Raw genomic sequence first — 22,848 nt, 5'->3', positions numbered from 1 at the left:
GACATTAAGAAGATGATAGAGGCCCTTAAAGAAGAAATAAAACATTCCCTCAATGAGGAAATAAAAACTTTCCTTAAAGAGGAATTGAAAAACTACCTTAAAGAGGAAATAAAAACTTTCCTTAAAGAGGAAATAAAAAACTCCCTTAAAGAGGAAATAAAAACTTCCCTTAAAGAGGAAATGAAAAACTCCATTAAAGAGGAAATAAAAAACTCCCTTAAAGAAATGGAAGAAAAAACGAACAAAAAATGGGAAGAAATCAAAGAAAGCCAAGAAAAAGCAATTAAACAGATGAAAGAAACATTCCAAGATCTAAAAAATGAATTTGAGACAATAAAGAAAACACATGCTGAGGGAATGCTGGAAATAGAAATCCTGACAAAACGAACAGGAACTACAGAAACAAGCATAACCAACCGATTGCAAGAGATGGAACAGAGAATCTCTGACACTGAAGACACGATAGAGAAAATAGATTCGTCAGTCAAAGAAAACAATAAAGACAAAAAAGTCCTAACACAAAACGTCCAGGAAATTTGGGACACCATGAAAAGACCAAACCTAAGAATAATAGGGATAGAAGAAGGAGAAGAATACCAACTCAAAGGCACAGAAAATATATTCAACAAAATCATAGAAGAAAACTTTCCTAACCTAAAGAAAGAAATACCTATGAAGATACAAGAAGCTTACAGAACACCGAATAGGCTGGATCCAAAAAAAAAGTCCCCTCGCCACATAATAATCAAAACACTAAACACACAGAATAAAGAAAAAATATTAAGAGCTGCAAAGGAAAAGGACCAAGTAACATATAAAGGCAAACCCATCAGAATAACACCAGACTACTCAATAGAGACTATGAAAGATAGAAGATCATGGACAAACCTCATGCAGACACTAAGAGACCATGGATGCCAACCCAGACTATTATACCCAGCAAAACTCTTAATCACCATAGGCGGAGTAAACAAAATATTCCAGGATAAAACCAGATTTAATCAATACCTGTCCACAAACCCAGCCCTACAGAAAGCACTAGAAGGGAAAATTCAACCCAAAGAAGCTAAACACATCCATGAAAAATCAAGCAATAGATAATCCTACACCAACATACACCACAGAAGGACAACACAACACAACCAAAAAAATAACAGGAATTAACAATCACTGGTCATTAATATCCATCAATATCAATGGTCTCAACTCACCTATAAAAAGACACAGGCTAACAGAATGGATTAGAAAACAGGACCCATCCATATGCTGCATACAAGAAACACACCTTAACTCCAAAGACAGACACTACCTCCGAGTAAAGGGCTGGGAAAAGGTTTTCCAAGCAAATGGACCTAAGAAACAAGCTGGTGTAGCTATCCTAATATCTAATAAAATAGACTTCAAACTAAAATCAATCAAAAGAGACCAGGATGGACATTACATATTCATCACAGGAAAAATCCACCAAGATGAAGTCTCGATTCTAAACATTTATGCTCCAAATACAAAAGCACCCACATTCATAAAAGAAACACTACTAAAGTTTAAAACGCACATCAAACCCCACACATTAGTAGTGGGAGATTTTAACACACCACTCTCACCAAAAGATAGATCTACCAGACTGAAACTTAACAAAGAAATAAAGGACCTAACAGATGTTATGACTCAAATGGACCTAATAGATATCTACAGAATATTCCATCCTAACACAAAAGAATATACCTTCTTCTCAGCACCCCATGGAACCTTCTCAAAAATTGACCACATGCTTGGACACAAAACAAATCTCAACAGATACAAAAAAATTGGAATAACCTCCTGTATTTTATCAGACCACCAAGCCTTAAAGTTAGAACTCAATAACAACAAAAATTATAGAAAACCCACAAACTCATGGAAACTGAATAATACCCACCTGAAACATCAATGGGTCAAGGAAGAAATAAAGACAGAAATTAAAGAGTTCCTAGAATTCAATGAAAATGAAAGTACAACATACCCAAACTTATGGGACACTATGAAAGCAGTGCTAAGAGGAAAATTCATAGCTCTAAATGCACACATAAAGAAGATGGAGCAATCCCATACCAATGAATTAACAGCACAACTGAAAGCTCTAGAACAAAAAGAAACAAACTCACCCAGGAGAAATAGACGCCAGGAAATAATCAAATTGAGGGCTGAAATCAACGAAATAGAAAACAAGAGAACAATACAAAAAATCAATGAAACAAAGAGTTGGTTCTTTGAAAAAATCAACAAGATAGACAAACCACTAGCCAAATTAACCAAAAGGCAAAGAGAGAACACCCAAATTCACAAAATCAGAAATGAAAAGGGAGACATAACAACAGACAATGAGGAAATCCAGAGAATCATCAGATCATACTTCAAAAACCTGTACTCCACAAAAATGGAAAACCAGGAAGAAATGGACAATTTTCTGGATAAATACCAAATACCAAAATTAAATCAAGACCAGATAAACCATTTAAATAGACCAATAACCCCTAAAGAAATAGAAACAGTCATCAAAAGTCTCCCAACTAAAAAAAGCCCAGGACCAGATGGTTTCAGTGCAGAATTCTACCTGACTTTCAAAGAAGAACTAATACCAATCCTCTTCAAAGTGTTCCACACAATAGAAACAGAAGGAACACTACCAAACTCTTTTTATGAGGCTACAATTACCCTGATACCCAAACCACACAAAGATGCAACAAAGAAAGAGAACTACAGACCAATCTCCCTCATGAACATTGATGCAAAAATACTCAACAAAATATTGGCAAACCGAATCCAAGAATACATCAAAACAATCATCCATCACGACCAAGTAGGATTCATCCCAGGGATGCAAGGATGGTTCAACATACGGAAATCAGTCAATGTAATACACCATATAAACAAACTGAAAGAAAAAAACCACATGATCATCTCCCTAGATGCTGAAAAAGCCTTTGACAAAATCCAACACCCCTTCATGATAAAGGTCTTAGAAAGAATAGGAATACAAGGAACATTTCTAAACATAATAAAAGCAATTTATAGCAAGCCAACAGCAAACATCAAATTAAATGGAGAGAAACTCAAAGCGATACCACTAAATTCAGGAACAAGACAAGGCTGTCCACTCTCCCCATATTTATTCAATATAGTACTAGAAGTTCTAGCTAGAGCAATAAGACAACAAAAGGAGATCAAAGGGATACAAATTGGCAAGGAAGAAGTCAAACTTTCACTATTTGCAGATGATATGATAGTATACATAAGTGACCCCAAAAACTCTACCAGGGAACTTCTACAGCTGATAAACTCCTTCAGTAAAGTGGCAGGATACAAGATCAACTCAAAAAAATCAGTAGCCCTCCTATACACAAATGATAAAAGGGCTGAGAAAGAAGTCAGAGAAACATCACCCTTTACAATAGCCACAAATAATATAAAATACCTTGGGATAACACTAACTAAACAAGTGAAAGACCTTTTTGATAAGAACTTTAAATCTCTAAAGAAAGAAATTGAAGAAGATATCAGAAAATGGAAGGATCTCCCATGCTCATGGATAGGTAGGATTAACATAGTAAAAATGGCAATCTTACCAAAAGCAATCTACAGATTCAATGCAATCCCCATCAAAATCCCAACACAATTCTTCACAGACTTGGAAAGAAAAATACTCAACTTTATATGGAAAAACAAAAGACCCAGGATAGCTAAAAGAATCCTATACGATAAAGCAACCCTTGGAGGCATCACCATCCCGGACCTCAAACTCTACTATAGAGCTATAGTAATAAAAACAGCTTGGTACTGGTATAAAAACCGACATACGGACCAATGGAATCGAATTGAAGACCCTGACATTAATCCATGCACATATGAACACCTGGTTTTTGACAAAGGAGCCAAAACTATACAATGGAACAAAGAAAGTATCTTCAACAAATGGTGCTGGCATAACTGGATGTCAATATGTAAAAGATTACAAATAGATCCATATCTGTCACCATGCACAAAACTCAAGTCCAAGTGGATCAAAGACCTAAACATAAATCCAGTTACACTAAACTTAATAGAAAAGAAGATAGGAAGCACTCTTGAACGCATTGGCACTGGAGACCATTTCCTAAATAAAACACCGACAGCACAGACCCTGAGCACAACCATTAATAAATGGGACCTCTCAAAACTGAGAAGCTTTTGCAGGGCAAAAGACACAGTCAATAAGACAAAAAGACAGCCAACAGATTGGGAAAAGATCTTCACCAACCCCACATCTGACAGAGGATTGATCTCTACAATATATAAAGAACTCAAGAAACTAGACATCAAAGCTCTGAACAGTCCAATTAAAAAATGGGCTAAAGAGCTAAACAGAGAATTCACAAAACAAGAACTACAAATGGCTGAAAGACATTTAAAGAAATGCTCAACATCCTTAATCATCAGAGAAATGCAAATCAAAATGACTCTGAGATACCACCTTACACCTGTTAGAATGGCTAAGATCAAAAACACCAATGACAACCAATGTTGGAGAGGATGTGGAGCAAAGGGAACACTCCTCCACTGTTGGTGGGAATGTAAACTTGTACAACCACTATGGAAATCAGTATGGCGGTTTCTCAGAAAATTAGGAATCAAACTACCTCAAGACCCAGCCATCCCACTCTTGGGCATATACCCAAAGAATGCTGATACATACCATAAAGATACATGCTCAGCTATGTTCATAGCAGCACTATTTGTAATAGCCAGAACCTGGAAACAACCTAGATGCCCATCAACGGAAGAATGGATGAAAAAAATGTGGTACGTATACACAATGGAGTACTACTCAGCAGAGAAAAACAATGAAAGCATGAAATTTGCAGGCAAATGGATGGAACTAGAAAAAATCATCCTGAGTGAGGTAACCCAAACCCAGAAAGACAGTTATGGTATGTACTCACTCATTGGTGGATTCTAGATATAAAATGAACAATCAGACCACAACCCATAGAACCATAGAGGCTATATATATAGCATGGAGGTCCCTAGGACGACTGTGGCATATAATAAATTTCAGTTTTACTCAATTATTGAAAAAAAAATAGCCAAATGAATGGAAACACATGAACTATGAACCAAAGACTGAGGGGCTCCCAGCTGGATCAGGCCCTCTGTATAGGTGAGACAGTTGATTGGCTTGATCAGTTTGGGAGGCATCTAGGCAGTGGGACCAAGTCCTGTGCTCATTCCATGAGTTGGCTGATTGAAACCAGGAACTTATGCAGGGACACTTGGATCAGTCTGAGAGGAAGGGACTGGACCTCCCTGGACTGAGTTTACCAAGTCGATCACAGTCCTCGGGGGAGGACTTGTCCTGGAGGAGGTGGGAATGGAGGGTGGGCTGGGGGTAAGGGGAGGGCGTGGGAGGGGGGAGAATAGGGGAACCCATGGCTGATATGTAGAACTGAATGGTATTGTAAAATAAAAAATATATATCACAAAAAAAAAAAAAAAAAAAAAAAAGAAATGCTGGCTAGAAACTAAGCCAAGCTAAGGCTGGGCATTCATAAGTGAGAAAAAAAAAAAAAAAAAAAAAAAAAAAAGAAAGGAACTGGGAATGCCCTTGTGTGTGTGTGTGTGTGTGTGTGTGTGTGTGTGTGTGTGTGTGAGAGAGAGAGAGAGAGAGAGAGAGAGAGAGAGAGAGAGAGAGGAGAGGGAGAGGGAGAGGGAGGGAGAGAAAGAGTTTGCATGTGTGGGGATACACATGTGCAGTTGTGTGTAACTGTTTGCTTGTGTGTTTGTGGAGGTGAGAGGCTGACATCAGATGTCTTTCTTGGTCTCTTTCCAACACACAGGCACCCATGCACACACGCACACTGTTGAGGCAGGGTCTCTGACTTGAACCCAGAGCTGGATGATTCTGCTAGAGTGGATAGCCAGTTTGTTCTGGAGACCCCCATCTCCATCTTCTAGGTGCCAGGATTACACATGAGCCACCACACCTGGCTGGTTTTGTGTGGGCACCGAGGATCCAAACTCCAGTTCTTAGGTTTGCATGGCAAGCTCTTTACCCGTTGAGCATCTCCTCAGTCTCCCAGTAGCCTTTTGGTATGGCAAATGAAAACAACTTCTAGCCGGTCAGTGTTGGCGCACGCCTTTAATCCCAGCACTCAGGAGGCAGAGCCAGGTGGAGGCCAGCCTGGCCTACCAAGTGAGTTCCAGGAAAGAAAACTTCTTAGAGACTGGGAAAGATGTGAGCCCTATCTTTTGGGATCTGGGCTGTTTGGCATTTCTGTTGTTTTGAGACAGGATTTCATGTAGTCCAGGCTTATTTCCAGCCTTGAACTCTTGATCCTCCTGTCTCTACCTCCAAAGTGCTGGATTCGCAGCCACACAAACAGAAAACTGGAGAAAAGGGGGTTCTCTCTCTCTCTCTCTCTCTCTCTCTCTCTCTCTCTCTCTCTCTCTCTCTCTCTCTCTCTCTCTCTCTCTCTCGTGTGTGTGTGTGTGTGTGTGTGTGTGTGTGTGTGTGTTCGTTCCTGACAATATGCTCTCTGGGCAGAAATGTTTAGAAAACAATGACTCATGTACTGGATAGCCCATGGGTCCCCTAAAGCCACACCTCCTGCCTTCTGAAGCTGCCCTAGGAAGAACTCAACTTCCCTAGAGACTGGGCTGTAATTAGAGACTCCACACAGCAGCTGTTATGGATGGTTTCTATGCCTGTTCGCCCATCCCACCCCTTGTCTTCCTTAGCCATGCACAGAAAAACAAATGAGTAATTTTCTCATATGCACAGGTTTCTCAGAGTGTGGCTTTTAGATATAGATAGAGCCAGGAGTTTTGATAATGTCTTTTTAAAAAATTTTGTATGGGGGGTTGGAGAGATGGTTCAGTGGTTAAGAGCACTGGCTGTTCTTCCAAAAGTCAATTCCCAGCAACCACATGGTGGCTCACAACCATCTATAATGGGATCTGAAGCTCTCTCTGGTATGCATGCAGACAGAGTACTCATACCTAAAAATACACATAAATAAATAAAATTTAAAAAATTGTGTGTGGTGTATATTTGTATGTATATGTAATCGTGTGTGTGTGTGTGTGTGTGTGTGTGTGTGTGTGTTATTTGTTATTGTATATGTGTTATCAAGTGTTTTGCTGTATATGTGTGTAATTATATGTGTGTGTGATGTGTGTTAGTGTATGTCTGAAATTTTGTGTGTGATGTGTTAGTGTATGTGTGTGATTATGTTTGTGCTCTAGTCCTTGAGGACTGTATTAGTTATTTGTCTTGTTTCTTTGACAAACACCTGACAAAGGCAACTTAAGGAAGGAAAGATTTGTTTCCATCATGGCTGGGAAGTCACAGTGGTACAAACTCCTGAGGTGGTTGGTCACGTTGCACTCATGATGCTTAGGAATCAGAGAGATGAATTACTTGTGTTCAATTTGCTTTTTCCTGTAAAAATTATTAGTGTGTGTGTGTGCACACTCCTGTGTGTATCCCATGACATGTATGTGTCCAGAGGACAACCTGCAGGGGTCGTTTCTCTTTTTCCACAATGTGGGTCCCAGGGATTGAGCTCAGGTCATCAGATTTATCAGCAAGCACCTTTATCCATTGAGCCATCTTGTGTCCCTGCTTCCTCTTTTTTATTCAGTCTAGGACCCCAGCCCATGGAATGGTATCATCCATGTTTGGGATGGGTCGTCCCACGTCTGTTAATCTAATTTAGAAAATCTGTCACAGACATGCCCAGTGATTTGTCTCTAAAGTGTTGACAATATAGACCCTCAGAAGGACCACCAAGAATGGATAGTTACTTAGGAATATCATGAGAGTATTTCATCAAAAGAAGAGAACGTTAGGCAGGCAGGTGGACAGGATGCTCACTGTAGGCTAAAAAGCACACAGTAGCTCTGGGGAGGGGACACATGGGCCTACCAATGGGAGTTTGAAAAAGCTACCTAAGGAGAGGACATCTAGAGCTGGGCTGCTGAAGGATGACTATGAGTTTACCAAACCACAACCTGGAGTGACAGTGAGCTTATATCCTAGCAAACAGTGATGCCAGTATAAGCAAGAAGCCCTACCGCCATTCACAAGTCTTATCTCTGTATCCTTCCAGTGACTGTCCCTTCTGCCGAATCTGTCACGAGGGAGCGAATGGGGAGAACTTGCTGTCCCCGTGTGGCTGCACCGGCACGCTGGGCGCTGTGCACAAGAGCTGCCTGGAGAAATGGCTGTCTTCCTCCAATACCAGCTACTGCGAGCTGTGCCACACTGAGTTTGCAGTTGAAAAGCGGCCCCGACCCCTCACAGAGGTATATTGCTTGAGGGGAAGGAAGACTGGACATCCAGAAGGGAGGAAGGGCAGTTTTGGGACAGAGGTAGCAGCTGGCCAGGTTAGCTGGGGAAGCTGATTATGTCCCTGCCAGTACTGGGAGGGATCTGCTAATGTGTGGGATCCTGACTGACCAGAGGCTGTAGGTCTGCAAACCTCTGCCCGCCTTGCTCACTCTCTCTGTCTCTGTCTGTCTGTCTTTCTCTGTCTGTCTGTCTGTCTTTCTATCTCTGTCTCTCTCTTTGTCCTCTCTGATGGTTGTTTTGCTTTGTTTTTGAAGCAGTCTCAGGTGTCCTAGGCTGTCCTCAAAGTAGCTTTTAGCTGAAGATGACTTTCCAACTCCTGGTCATTCAGCCTCTACTTCCCCAGTGCTGGGATTACAGGCAAGCAGTATCACCTCTGGTTTATGCAGTGCTAGCAATGGAACCCAGGAATTCACGCATGCTAGGCTAACCCTCTACCAACTGAGCCATAAACCCAGCCTCAGCCAGCCCCTCCCCTTTTAATATTGCTTGAATTTGCTACTATCCTGCCTCTGTTTCCTGAATATTGAGATGATGAGCATGTACCACTAGGCAGGGCTGTTTTTTGCTTGTTTGAAATAGAGTGTCATTTTAGCTTAGGGAGGCCTGAAGGGGCAATCCTCCTGCTTCGGCCTTTTGACTGCCAGTATGACAAGGTATGAACCCTAGTTGTTAGTTCTTTTCTATTTTTTTTTTTTTTTTGAGATACAGTCTCAGGTAGCCCAGGCTGGCCTACAGCTTACTGTATAACAAATTGGCCTTAAACTCCTGATCCTCTTGCCTCCACCTCCCATATCCTGGGATTAACAGGTGAACCACCACACCCAGGTTTTTTATTTGCTCGCATTTGTTTGTTTGTTTAAAGGCAAGGTTCATTATGTAGCCCTGGCTAGCCTGGAACTTGCTATGTAGACCAGGCTGGCCTTGAACGATCTGTTATTCTCTTGATTCAGCCACCATACAGTTGTTGGGGGCAGTTTTTGAGGCAGAGTGTCTCTAAGTAGCCCTAGAACTGACCTAGAAGTCTCTATGAAGACTAGGCTGATCTCACAGAGATCTGACTGCTGTGGCTTCCCAAGGACTGGAATTAAAGGTCTGTACCACCATACCATGCTATTATTTTCTTTTTGTTTGTTTGTTTTTTGAGACTGGGTCTCTGTGTATCCCTGGCTGTCCTGGAACTCACTTTAGACCAGGCTGGCCTCGAACTCAGAGATCTACCTGCCTCTGCCTTCTAAGTGCTGGAATTAAAGCATGAGCCACCACCACCCAGCTTATTTTCTTCTTAAAAATATTTTTTATATATTTTATTTGCATTGGTGTTGCCATAGGTGTAGAGTCCCCTGAAACTGGAGTTAAAGACCATTGTGAGCTGCCATGTGGGTGCTGGGAATTGAGCCTGGGTCCTCTGTAAGAACAGTCAGTGCTCTTAACCACTAAGTCATCTCTCCAGCCCCTTAAAAATATTTTTAAAATTAATTACATGTGTGTAGGTCAGAGGACAACATGCACAAATTAGTTATCTTGTTTCTCCATGTGGGACCAGGGATAGAACTCAATTTGTCAGGCTTGGCAAGTGCCTTTACCTACTGAGTCATCTCACCAGCCCTCTGTCTGTCTGTCTGTCTATCTATCTATCTATCTATCTATCTATCTATCTATCTATCTATCTATCTATCTATCTATCTATCATCTGCCTGTTTATCGTCTACCAACCATCTATCTATCTGTCATCTATCTATCAATCATCTACCTACCTACCTACCTACCTACCTACCTACCTACCTACCTACCTACCTATCTACCTATTTATTATAGCCCCAGCTGGGCCAAAACTTAGAATCCTCCTATTTCAGCCTCTTCTGGGTTTGGGATTACAGGCATGTGCTACCAAGCTCAGATCATCAAGTATTTCCTTGAACACCTCTGGTGTGCCCAATGTTTTGTCAGGTACTGGACCTGCCAGGTCACCAACCTACAGTTGATAATGTCCACATAATCTCCAAATAGGCCAGTTGGTGGGAACAGTTACAGTGTCTTAGTTCCTATCTTGTTTGCTGTGATAAAATACCCTGACAAAAGCAACGTAAACAGGTCACACTCTATCACCGCAGTGAAGTCTAGTGGCAGGAATCTCTGTCTTAAACAAATTAGCTGGTGGCGTGGTATCATAGTCCAGAAGTGGAGAACAAGCAACACCAGTGCGCATGGCTCTCCTTTCACTGTCCAGGCCAGCCTATGAGATGGTGCCAAATTCACAGTCTTCTCACCTCATGAAATTAAGAACATTTCTCACAGGCAAGTCCATAGGCCACCCTGATCTGCACAATCCTTCCTTGACACTCCCATCCCAGGATTCCAGATTCTGTCAAATTGACCATTAACACAAAACATTGGAGAGGGAAATGTTGGGATAGTGCAACGAAACACTTGGGGGCCAAGAGTGGTCTTAGGAACTGGAAGATAGCTCACTGTAGAAAATGCTTCCCATACAAGCACACAGGCCTGAGTTCAAATCCCCAGAACTGACATAAAGTCAGGTGTAGTAGCTTATTTCTGTAATCCCAGTGTTCCTAAGGCAAGTTGGGTGGTGGATACAGAATCCCTGGGAACTCACTGGCCAGCCAGCCTGGTTTACACAAGAGGAAAACATCAGGGAGACCATATCTCAAACATGCATTCCTGTACTCATACACCAACATACAAACACACACAAAGATTGAGAGTTGTGTGGGTGAGGGAGAGGCCTTGGCTGGAGGTGAATCCCCAAGTTGAGACCTGAGGGATTAAAACAGGAATTTAGAGAGCCTAGGGAGAAGAAAGTCCTGGCAGAGAACATAGCAAGTGCAAAGGCCCTGAGGCCAGGAGGAGTAGGTCAAGCTAAAAGAAGGGGTGGGGTTGTAGCAGCTCATGGTGTAATGCTTACTTAGCATACATGAGACCCTGAGTTCAAGCTGTAGAATCCAATAAGAATCCCAGCACTTGAGAGGTAGGTAGAGGCAAGGGGATTAGAAGTGGAAGGTCATCCTTGACTGCATAGGGAGTTTGAAGCCAACCTGGGCTACATGAGACCTGTTGTGTAATACTATTCTTGGGGATATGTAAACAGACATCTGAGATGTTTTGTTTGAGCAAGACAGGGTTTCTCTGTAGCTTTTGCACCTTTCCTGGAACTCGCTTTGGAGACCAGGCTGGCCTTGAACTCACAGAGATCTGCCTGCCTCTGCCTTCCTTTGAGTGCTGGGATTAAAGGCGTGCGCCTCCACCGCCCAGCTTAAGGAAGAGTTTATTGGTTTAGTATCTAAGAGCTTGCATTTTACCTGCAAGTAGGAGACAGAGAGGGACTAACCAGGAATAATATGGGCTTTTGAAATCCTGCCCCAGTGACGTATCTCCTCCAACTATGCCAGACCTCCTAATTCCCTAATAGTTCCACCAGCTGGGGACCAAATATTCAAATACATGAGCATACATGAGCCATTTTCATTCAAACCACCACTCTATATGTCTGTCTGTCTATTGAGAAAGGGTTTTATAGCCTAGGAGGACCTCAGACTTGCAGAGGTTGGTCTTGAACTCATGATCCTTCTCCCTACATTGCTCAAATGTTGGGATTACAGGTGTATACTACTACATCTCCACCCCCTCTGTTTCTTTCTTTTCTAGGGTGGTGGTAGCAGTTGAACCTAGGGAGGGCCTCACTCATGCCAAGCAAGTGTTGTACCATTAAATTATACCCCCAGATATAATATTTAAATGATTTTGAGCTGGACATTGTAGCACATTATCAACACTTGGAAGCAGAAAGGTCAGAAGTTCAAGGCCCACGTGGGTTGCAGGAGATCCTATCTCAGAAAACAATAACAACCCACCATGGTGGCAGTGCTGGTGATCGTGGTGATGGTGATGATGTATATATAAAACAAGTTTCATGATGTAGAAATTTCTATTTGTGGTACCACAATGACATTTTAAAGATTTGTTTTTAAGCTAGGCATAATGGTGCACACCTTTAATCCCAGCACTTGGGGAGACAGGCAAAAGGACTTCTGTCAGTTTGAGGCCAGCCAGGTCTTCTACATTGCAAGTTCCAGGACAGCCAGGACTACACAGAGAGACCCTGTCTCAAAAAGCAAACAAACAAAAAAAAGGATTTATTTTTATTTTTTATTTAGGTGTATATCTGTATGTGTGGTCACTTGTGTGCAGGTGCCCACCGAGGCCACTAGAGGGCATGGGATTCCTCTGGAACTAGAATTATATAGGTGGTTGGTTGTAAACTTTTGACATGGATAATGAGAACAGAACTCTGGTCCTTTGGAAGAGTAGCAAGTGCTCTTAACTTCAAGCCCTGCTTTCCAGTTGCCTAGCTCTACCCACCCATCATCCTGGTGTTTTATAAGTTTCAGATTTTAGAACATTTTGGATGGTAGATTTTTAGAATAGGATAGTCAGTCTGCTCTAGTTATGTGACTTTGCATGAATATATTAACTTCTCTGTTGGCTCCATTTGCCCATCAGTAAAATGGATGCAAGCACTCAGCAGACTCCATAAGATTAATTATTAATTAAATAATAACACTGGCCGGGTGGTGGTGGTGGCGGCGGCGGCGGCGGCGGCGGCGGCGGCGGCGGCGGCGGCGGCGGCGCACGCCTTTAATCCCAGCACTCAAAGGGAGGCAGAGGCAGGCGGATCTCTGTGAGTTCGAGGCCAGCCTGGTCTCCAAAGCGAGTTCCAGGAAAGGCGCAAAAGCTACACAGAGAAACCCTGTCTTGAAAAAAAAAAAAAATAAATAAAAATAAATAATAACACTAAAGTATTATTATTATTAAAAAATAAAGAGATCCAGGCCTACAGCCTGCCCTCATCCCATTCCTTCTGCAGTACCCTTCTGCATAACACCACCTCTCTTCTGCTCCCCTGCAGTGGCTGAAGGACCCAGGGCCTCGCACTGAGAAGCGGACGCTGTGCTGTGACATGGTGTGCTTCGTGTTCATCACACCACTGGCTGCCATCTCAGGTTGGCTGTGCCTTCGAGGGGCCCAGGACCACCTCCGTCTGCACAGCCGGCTGGAGGCTGTGGGGCTCATTGCCCTCACCATCGCCCTCTTCACCATCTATGTGCTCTGGACACTGGTGAGTGGGTGCAGCCCAGGTGGGTGGGCTCAGCTGGGATGCCCAGGTTGTGTATGAATGTTGCTACTGCTGGAAGTGGTCACCTCAGCTCACTCTTGCTATTGTTTCAGGTTGACAGTGTAACACAGGTCCAGTGACACCCCAACCAATAGTGAGCCTTTTGTTCCAAGGGCACTAGGGCAGCTAATCATGATGGGTCAGGTGAGAAGAAATGGGGACAGAACAGCAAAAGGCTGAAGCAAGAAAGAGATTGGGAGAGAATGAGGTCAAGCAGATATGTACTAAGAAACTGAGGACAAGTGAGAAATCTCAGCAGTAAAGGAACTGGTCCTGAACCCATGTGGTGGAAGGTGAGGACTGACTTCAGCTTGCCCTCTGTCCTAACATAGGATGCCCCAGAAATAACTAAATAAATGTAACAAAGAATATGGATTAAAAATCTTCCAAAAAATATGAGCCCCACCTCTCCCTGCTGAATTGTTGGCTACTGATAGACTCTGGAGAAGGGGGAGACATTTTCTTCAGTTGTGTGCCCACAGTTGAGCCCATGAGGCTCTGCTGTATACCCAAACCAGTGGCCACACAGATGGCCCTGCCTTAACTCAGTGTGTCACAGAGAAAAACAAAAAGACGTGAATATGGGGAAAGGCTTTGTAGGGAGGAGGGGTTTGATAGCTGGCAGGGAAATGAAAGTGGGATGAGAGTAATCAGAATGCATTATAGACATATATGGAACTGTGAAAGAAGAGATTTAGTTAATAAAAAAGTTAAGAAGGAAAGAAAGGGAGAGGGGAGGGGGGAATCTGTCCTGGATGTAGCTCAGTTGGTGGCGTGCTTATCCAGTTTTGAATCCCAGTGCCATTCTCTCTAGTTTCCAGCTTTGAGAAGGATTAGACACTCAGGGTTATCCTTTGCTACATAGTGAGACCATGGCTAGCCTGGGATACATGAGACTCAGTCTCAAAAAGAAAGAGAAAGAAAGGAGGGAAAGAAGAAGGGAAGGAGGAAGAAAGGAAGGAGGGAGGGAGGAAGAAGGAACAGAGAGAGGGAGAGAAGAGGAAGGAAGGGGGGAGGGAGGGAAGAAAGGAGAGAAAGAAGTTGAGGGCCAGTGAGATGGCTCAGCTGATAAAAACACTTGCTGCTGAGCCTGATGACCTGATTTGAATCCTGGGACCACATAGCGGGAGAGAACAGACCTCCACACATTGTCCTTCCACATGTACACCCCACTCCACCCCCACACAATCAATAGATGAAAAATGCAGAAAAAAAAATTAAATCTGGGCTAGAGAGATTCCTAGGTTAAATCCCTGGTACCACAAACACACAAGACAGAAGCCAGCTGTGGTGATTTTCATTTCCTGTAATCACAGTACTCAGGAGTCTGAGGCAGGAGGATGACTAACAAATTTAAGGCCAGTTTGGGCTATACAATGAAACTCTGTCTCAAAATAAATAAATAAATAGACAGACAGATAGATTAATAAATAAGGACAGGCATGGTGGTGCACACCTTTAATCCCAGCATTCAGGAGGAGGCAGAGACTGGTAGATCTCTGTGAGCTCAATGCCTGACTGGTCTATATACAGAGTTCCAGAACAGCCAGGGTCATATAGAGAGACCCTCAAAAAGAAAAAAAAATGAAGGGAGAGATGTTAAGAACTTAGCTGGAGCTGACAGTGATAGAACATGATTCTTCCAGGAGCTCAGGGCCAGTCTGAGCAACATGGGGTAGTCCCATCTAAAGAATAGAGAGTAGAGAATGAGGGATTGAAGCCAAAATACAGGACTGAGGAGTAGCTCAGTTGGTACAGTGTTTGCCTAACATGCACGGAGCTTTGGGTTCTAGTTCCTAGCACTACATACACCAGGTGTGTTTACAAACACCTGAGTTGGAGGCAGGAGAATCAGAGTTGGAGGCCAACCTGGACTACATGAGACTATTACTCAGCAAAACATAACAGGGCTGGCAAGATGGCTCAGTGGGTAAAAGTGCTTGCTGGGCAAGCCTGGCAACCTGAGTGTGATCCCTAGAACCCACATAGGTAGAAGGAGAAAACTGACTCCACAAAGTTGTCCTCTGGCTTTCACATGAAGGCCCTCCAACAAGAAAAATAAATTTAAATTTTTTTTTTTAAAGTTTTAAGACAAATAAGCCAAGAAAGATTGTATGAGACATATTGATTGAAAAATTGAGGGGTTAGAGGTGTGGTCCCATGGTAGGGCACTTTCCTGGCATGTATCAGGCTCTGGATTCCTTCCCTAGCACAGGAAATAAACAGAAAATGAGTGTGGAATGGGTACTCTATAAAATGTACTGGTTTCTATGTGTCAGTGAGAAAAATTAATTTAAACTAAAAAATAGTTGTGAGTTGGTGGTTTGGTGGGTGAAGGCTGACAAACTGAGTTCAACCTCCAGGACCCACATGTTAGAGAGGGAGAGCTGATTTCTACAGGTTATCCTCTGATGTCCACACATGTGCATGAGTGGATGCACACGTGCACACACATACACACAATATAAAATGTAGTAAGAATGTACCTAAAAAGTAGTTAGAAGGAAGAAGAGAAGAGAATGGAAAGGGGAAGAACACTGAGACTATTGCTGAGACAGAAAGTGATTAGATAAAGTAGGGGTGCCACTAAAGCAAACAGTGACATCTTTGCTCAGAGAGGAAGTCCTTGCACTTTCCAGTTGTCCAGCAGTGGGCCATTCCTCATATCAAGAAGTCGTTTCCAGATCAGTGATAGAGTTCATATTTAGCATGAGAGAGACCTTTTGGTTTCAAGCTAGCAACAGAGAGAGAGAGAGAGAGAGACAGACAGACAGACAGACAGACAGACAGACAGACAGACTTAAAGAGGATCTCAAGTACCCCGTACTGGTTTTGAACTCAGTATGTAACTAATGATAGCTTTGAGCTTCTGACCTTCCCAATTCTCTCACCTCCCAAGTACATGGGTAACAGGTGTGCACCACCACACACTTAAGTAAACGCTGACACCACTGAGCCTCATCCCCATCCCTGATGTGCTTTTTTTATGAGACAGAATCTCAGCCCAGACTGATCTTGAACTCGTTGTAGTTCAAGTACAGGCTCGAGCCACCATGCTCACATTGTTAGGTGTTAAAGGCATCTTAAGCACTGCCAGTGTTTGCACAACAAGGATGTGATTCTGCCCGGCTGTCCATCTTATTTTTGTATTTTATTATTATGTTCATTTATTTTGTTTGTATGTGTGTGAAAGAGCATGTGTGGCATGGCATGTATGTGGAGGTTAGAGGACAGCTTGAAGGACTCTGTTCTTTACTTCTACCATAAGAGTTCTGGCGGAGCTGGGCGTGGTGGTGCACACCTTTAATCCCAGCACTTGGGAGGCAGAGCAGAGCCAGGTGGATCTCTGAGTTCGAGGCCAGCTTGGTCTACAGTGCGAGTTCCAGGACAGGCACCAAAACTACACAGAGAAACCCTGTCTTGAAAAACCAAAAAAAAAAAGAGTTCTGGGAGTTGAACTTGGGTCATCAAGTGAGTCAAGAACCCTTATCCTCTTAGCCGTCTCTCCAGCTCATTCACTTTTTTTTTTTTTTTTTTTTGAGATGTGGCCCTGGTATATAGACTAGGGTATCCTGGAACTCACAGAGATCTGCTTACCTCTACTTCCCAAGTGCTGGAATTAAAGGCGTGAGCCACCACCACCCAGCATAATGCCCATAATTTTAAAATTACATTGTGTGTGTGTGTGTGTGTGTGTGTGGTAGTGGTGGTGTGTGCACACACTGGCACTGGTTAGATGACAACTTAGAAAAGTTGGTGCTCCCCTTCCACACAGTATAGGTCCTGGTTGTCAAACTCAGGTTGTCAGGCTTGGTGTTGGTAGCCTGTCTTAGTTAGGGTTTCTATTGCTATGAAGAGACACCATGAGCACAGCAACAAAAGGAAAACATTTAATTGGGTGGCTTACAGTTTCAGAAATGTAGTCCATTATCGTCATGGTGGGAAGCAAGGCAGCATGCAGGCAGACATGGTGCTGGAGAAGGAACTGAGATTCTTACATCTTGATTTACAGGCAACAGGAAGTAGTCTGAGACACTGGACATTATCTTGAGCATATATGAGACCTTAAAGCCCACCTCCTCAGTGAAACACTTCCTCCAACAAGACCACACCTACTCCAACAATGCTACATCTCCTAATAGTGCCACTCCCTTTGGGGACCATTTCTTTCAAACCATCACAGTGGCTTTTACTGAGCAGTCTGGCCAGACTCTACCTTTTATTTGAGATAGAGTCTCTCACTGTACCTGGAACTCACTGGTTTGGCTAGATTGGCTGGCCAGGGTCCTCTAGAAACCTGCCTGTCTCTGACCCCAGCACTGGTATTATATATACATCCCATGATGTTCAGCTTCATTTGCAGGCATTAGAGGTCTGAACTTAGATCCTGACACTTAAACAGCAGACCCTTTATCAACTGAGCCGTTTCCCCAGTCAGGGTCTCATGGGCCAGAATGACCTTGAATTCCTGATCCTCGCATCTCTACTTCCTAACTGCTGGGATGTCACACATATGTGCCACCACATCTGCTTTATGTGGTGCTGGGATGGAACCCTGGGCTTTGTGAGTGCTGGGCAAACACTCTCCCAACTATGCCGAATTCCCAAACACTAGTGTACAATTTTTAGTTGCTCCTCTGTTCTCCACCTGTTTTTCCCTCCCCACTCCAACACCCCTGATAACCACCCATCTTTTTACTATCTCCATAGTTTCTCCTCTTCGGGAATGTCATGTACTTGGAGTCATACAGCATGTAGCTGCTTCGGCCTCTTTCACTTGGTTATTTGAATTTACGTTTTCTCTAAGTTGCATCATCACTTGATAGCTCACTTTTGTTGTTCCATATTGAGAATTGAACCCAGGGCTCTCACATACTAAGCAAGCATGCCTCTACTGAGCTATATCCCCAGCCGTTTTTTTATATGTTGTTTTGAGACAGTGTCTCACTAAGTTGCAATCATTCTGTAGTCCTGACAGACCTTAGACTTGTGGTTGTCCTGTCTGAGCAACTGGGGTCACATTCCTGCACTACCAGCTGGACTCTTTTTTTAATGGTATTCGGATTAGAATCCAGTACCTCTCACATGCTGAACAAGCACTTTACCACTGAGCTGTAGCTCCAGCTCTCACTTCTTTTAGTGCGTGTGTGTGTGTGTGTGTGTGTGTGTGTGTGTGTGTGTGTGTGTATGAGTATGTATGTCTGAATGTGTGTCCGTATGTATGTGTGTGTGTATGTGTAACCGTGTATGTGTGTGTGTGTGTGTGTGTGTGTGTGTGTCTATATTCATGAGTGTGTATGTGTGGTATGTGTGTGTACACATGTAAATGCTACCAGCCATCAAGTCCTAGCGATTCTCTTACCTCTACCTCCTTCTTCTTCCCAGTTTTTGAGTTACAGGTAGGACACAGAATCATGCTCAGGGATTTGAACTCAGATCCTCAAGCTTACACAGCAAGTACTCTACCCACTGAGCCATCTTCCCAGTCCCTTAAATGCACCATCATTTTTATATTCTTACTTATGAAGGGACAGGTTGCCTCCAGGTTGGGCAATTGTGTGAGTGCTTGAGGTTAAATAATCCCAAGAGACTGGTAGGACTCCATTCTCATCAGCTGTAGAACGGAAGAACCTTGCTCCCTGCTGGGGTCAAGGTGGTGGATCCCTTATTTTACAGGACTCAAAGCTTTTCAAAGTATTCTCAGAGGACCAAATGGGTGAGTGTATGGACAGTCTACAAGAAATGCCCAAATGTGGTCTGCTTCTAGGTGTGGCCTATGGCAAATGCCAGGGCTCCTTTTCCTCTCCCAGGGTGGAGGCCTGTCTCTACCTTCCCACCCACTGCAGGACTGCCTCCGCAGGTCTCTTTCCGATACCACTGCCAGCTGTACTCAGAATGGAGGAAGACAAATCAGAAAGTCCGCCTGAAGATTCGAGAAGCAGATGGCTCCGAGGAACCCCACCACTCCTTGCTGGCTGCTGGACTCTTAAAAAAGGTGGCAGAGGAGACCCCTGTGTGAAGAACTGACTGGCAGGGCCCTGAGGTAGTGAAGAGACCAGAGGCAGATGACAATGCCTTGGTGTTTGGAAGGATGGAAGCTGCCTGACCTTTCATGCACAGCCACGATGCTTCTCAGGCCAAGAGCCACAGCAAGCAGAGCCTGCTCTGTGCTCCTTGTGAACAGATTTTCAAGGGTTTTGTTTTATATTGTTGTACATGACCAGGACAAATGAACAGACCCAAGCTTTGGATGGAGCAGGCACCCCTATCTCATTCTGAGTTCTGCTTGATACCTCCTTGGCCAGCAGCTTTGACTGCTTGTGTCAGGGGCGCCTGTTGGGCTAGAAGATTCCAGCAAGCTTCTTGCGCTACTCTGCACCTGGCTGGCTTGCTTTACTGGCACTCTTGACTTTATAAAGTTGCACTGCATTCCAAAAACCCAACCCTGAATGAATAAAAGGAGCCCTTGCTGGCTAACATGGACTCGTCAGTTACATTTCTAAACTGCTCCAAGTGAGTGATTTTATGGGGGGAAATTATAAAACACTTGGCCAGCTTTGAGGGATCTGTTATGAATCTGTCTTAGTTTCTTAATTCTATGATAAAGTAATCAGATAAAAGCAACTTAAGTGGGGGTGCAGAGATGGCTCAGTGGTTAAGAACACTGGCCACTCTTGAAAAGAACTGTGTTTGATTCTCAGAACTCATATGGCAGCTTGCAATGTCCCTAACTCCGGTTCCAGGGGATCCAGTGACCGCTTTTGGCTCCCCCAGACACTGCTCACATATGGTGCACATACATACATGCAGGCAAAATACCCATACACATAAAATAAATTTTTTTTAAAAGGCAACTTAAGGGAGAAAGCATTCATTTTATCTCACAGCTCCAGGTACAGCCCCTCATGGTGGGGAAATCAAGGCACAGTTAAGATGGGTTTTTCTACATCAATCAGTACAATCAAGATGATAAATTGACAGTTAATGCTAACCATCACAGAAGTGTAAGGAAGAAGTAAAGTCAGAATTTTAAACAAAGAACAGGATGCAGGCCTGGGGAGACAACTCAGTGATTAAAGCGCTTGCTACACGATTATGAAGACCAGATTTTCCATCTCTATAACCTATATAGATTTGGTGTGTGTGTGTGTGTGTGTGTGTGTGTGTGTGTGTGTGTGTGTGTGTGTGTCTCCCTCGTGATGCTAGCCTAGCACTCAGGAGATCCCAGAGCAAGCTGGCTAGCAAAACTAGCCATATGGGCAAAGCTCTGAGTTCAGTTGAGAGACCTTAGATCAATGGATAAGGTGGAGCCTTACTTGGGCCTCTGCATGCCCAAGCGCATACAGAACGAAAAAACAAAGAACAGGAAAAGGGGATAGTTTATTCCTCTTTAAATTGTTTATTGTTATTATTGCTGGGGGAGGTCAGAAGAAACCTTGTTAGGAGAGCAGGATCTTTCCTTCTACCTTTATTTGGCTGCAGGGAGCAAACAGGTTTTTAGGTTTGTACAAGCGTTCTCACCCAATGAGCCACTGCACTGGCCTGGGCAGGGTTTATGATGAATGATCTTTTATTTTGTTTATTTATTTGTTTGTTTGTTTGTTTGTTTGTTTATTGGTTTTTTGAGACAGGGTTTCTCTGTGTAGCTTTGCACCTTTCCTGGAACTCACTTAGTAGCCCAGGCTTGGCCTCGAACTCACAGAGATCCGCCTGGCTCTGCCTCCCGAGTGCTGGGACTAAAGGTGTGCACCACCACCGCTTGGCTGAATGATCTTTTGAAAATATCCCTTTTTTTTTTTTTTTTTTTTGAGATGGGGTTTCTCTGTGTAACAGCCCTGGCTGTCCTGGAACCCACTTTGAAGACCAGGCTGGCCTCAAACTCACAGAGATCCGCCTGCCTCTGCCTCCTGAGTGCTGGGATCAAAGGCATGCGCATTTAATCCCTGCATATATATGTGCACTATGTGCATGCAGTGCCCAAGGAAGCCAGAAGAAGGCAAGAGATTCCCAGGAACTGGATGGAGTTACAGATGTTTTTGAGCTGACATGTGGGTGCTAGAAACAAAACCTCTGTCTTCTGTACGAGCAGCAAGTGCTCATAACTACTGAACCATCTCTCTGCTCCAATAAATGATTTTTTAAAGTTTTCTTTGTTTTTATTTTTTAAATGATTTTTTGTTTGTTTGTTTTTCAAGGCAGGATTTCACTCAATAGACCAGGCTGGCCTCGAACTCACAGAGATCCACCTGGCTTTGCCTCCCGAGTGCTGGGATTAAAGGCGTGCGCCACCACCACCCAGCTTTAAATGATTTTTTAAAAAGTTATTTTAGCTGGTGATGTAGTGCAGTAATTGAGTACTTGAATAACAAAGACAAAACTCTAGGTTTGATTCCCAGGATTATTAAATAAATATAGTTTTTAATATATTTTTAGTAACACACACACTTTGAGACAAGGTCTCTAGGTAGTACTGACTGGCCTGGAACTCAAAGAGATTTCTTGCCTCTGTCTTCTGAGTGCTGAGATTACTAAAGGCATGAAACACTATGCCTTGGCAATATATATATATATATATATATATATATATATATATATATATATATAGCCAAGAGGTCTCACTGCATAGTGAGATGATGTCTCAAGGAAATAAAATTTTATATATATATATATATAGTATATATATATACATATATATATACTATTTATATATACATGTGTATATATATATTTTTTAATGGTACAAAGGATTGAATTCAGAGCTTCATATATTATAGGCAAATGATCTACCGTGGAGTGTGTCCTTAACAACAAATGACTTTAAGAATAAACAAATTGGGGGGGGGGAGTGTGTGTGTTGTTGAGCAGGTGTGGGTTTACATGGGTCTGTGGGAAGAAGACACATCACACCTTAAGGATATCTTAGCCTTTCCAGCTGCAGGGGGAATCAGCCTCTTGCGGGACTGAGACACCTTCCCTTAGCCTAGGGCATTTTTATTGTTTTCAAAATTTTCACTTTCAGCAACTTGATTTCCATATTCCCAAAACATCCTGATGAAGCGTCCAAAGGGACAATGCCAAGTGCAAATTCTTGAATAAGGAAATCACAGCGTACTGGATTTTTCCTAACCAAGTTTTGCATATGCTTTGTACCCTTGGGAAACTCTCAGACAAGATTCACATTGAGGGCAACAAGAGAAACAAAAGGTAACTAAGAAACAAAAGATGGATTTAGGCTAGGTGCTAGCACTCTGGAGCCAGATCAGTGTAGCCCAGTGGGAATTCTCCCACA

The 22,848-nt window shown here is 43.0% G+C and overlaps 1 protein-coding gene across 9 annotated transcripts in view; it reads left to right on the top strand.

Moving 5' to 3' along the window:
• Positions 1 to 20,042, top strand: part of Marchf2 (membrane associated ring-CH-type finger 2) — a 36,173-nt gene extending 16,131 nt beyond the window's left edge. For 2 of the 9 annotated variants that reach the window (XM_016009102.3, XM_042266794.2), the window contains exons 3-5: positions 8,127 to 8,322; positions 13,293 to 13,502; positions 19,327 to 20,042. In XM_016009102.3, the coding sequence (XP_015864588.1) occupies positions 8,127 to 8,322; positions 13,293 to 13,502; positions 19,327 to 19,578 (658 nt within the window). In that variant the 3' untranslated portion in view covers positions 19,579 to 20,042. Of the gene's footprint in view, positions 1 to 8,126; positions 8,323 to 13,292; positions 13,503 to 13,612; positions 14,499 to 18,944 lie in introns of those variants that run through there. The other 7 variants (XM_006990858.4, XM_042266795.2, XM_076559594.1 and 4 more) reach the window with 6 other exon arrangements.
• The last annotated feature ends 2,806 nt before the right edge of the window (positions 20,043 to 22,848 follow it).

The sequence above is a fragment of the Peromyscus maniculatus genome, chromosome 22, assembly GCF_049852395.1.
Source record: "Peromyscus maniculatus bairdii isolate BWxNUB_F1_BW_parent chromosome 22, HU_Pman_BW_mat_3.1, whole genome shotgun sequence".
NCBI lineage: Eukaryota > Metazoa > Chordata > Mammalia > Rodentia > Cricetidae > Peromyscus > Peromyscus maniculatus.
The sequence above is the reverse complement of the archived record's forward strand: the minus strand, read 5'-3'. Positions and strand labels throughout refer to the sequence as shown.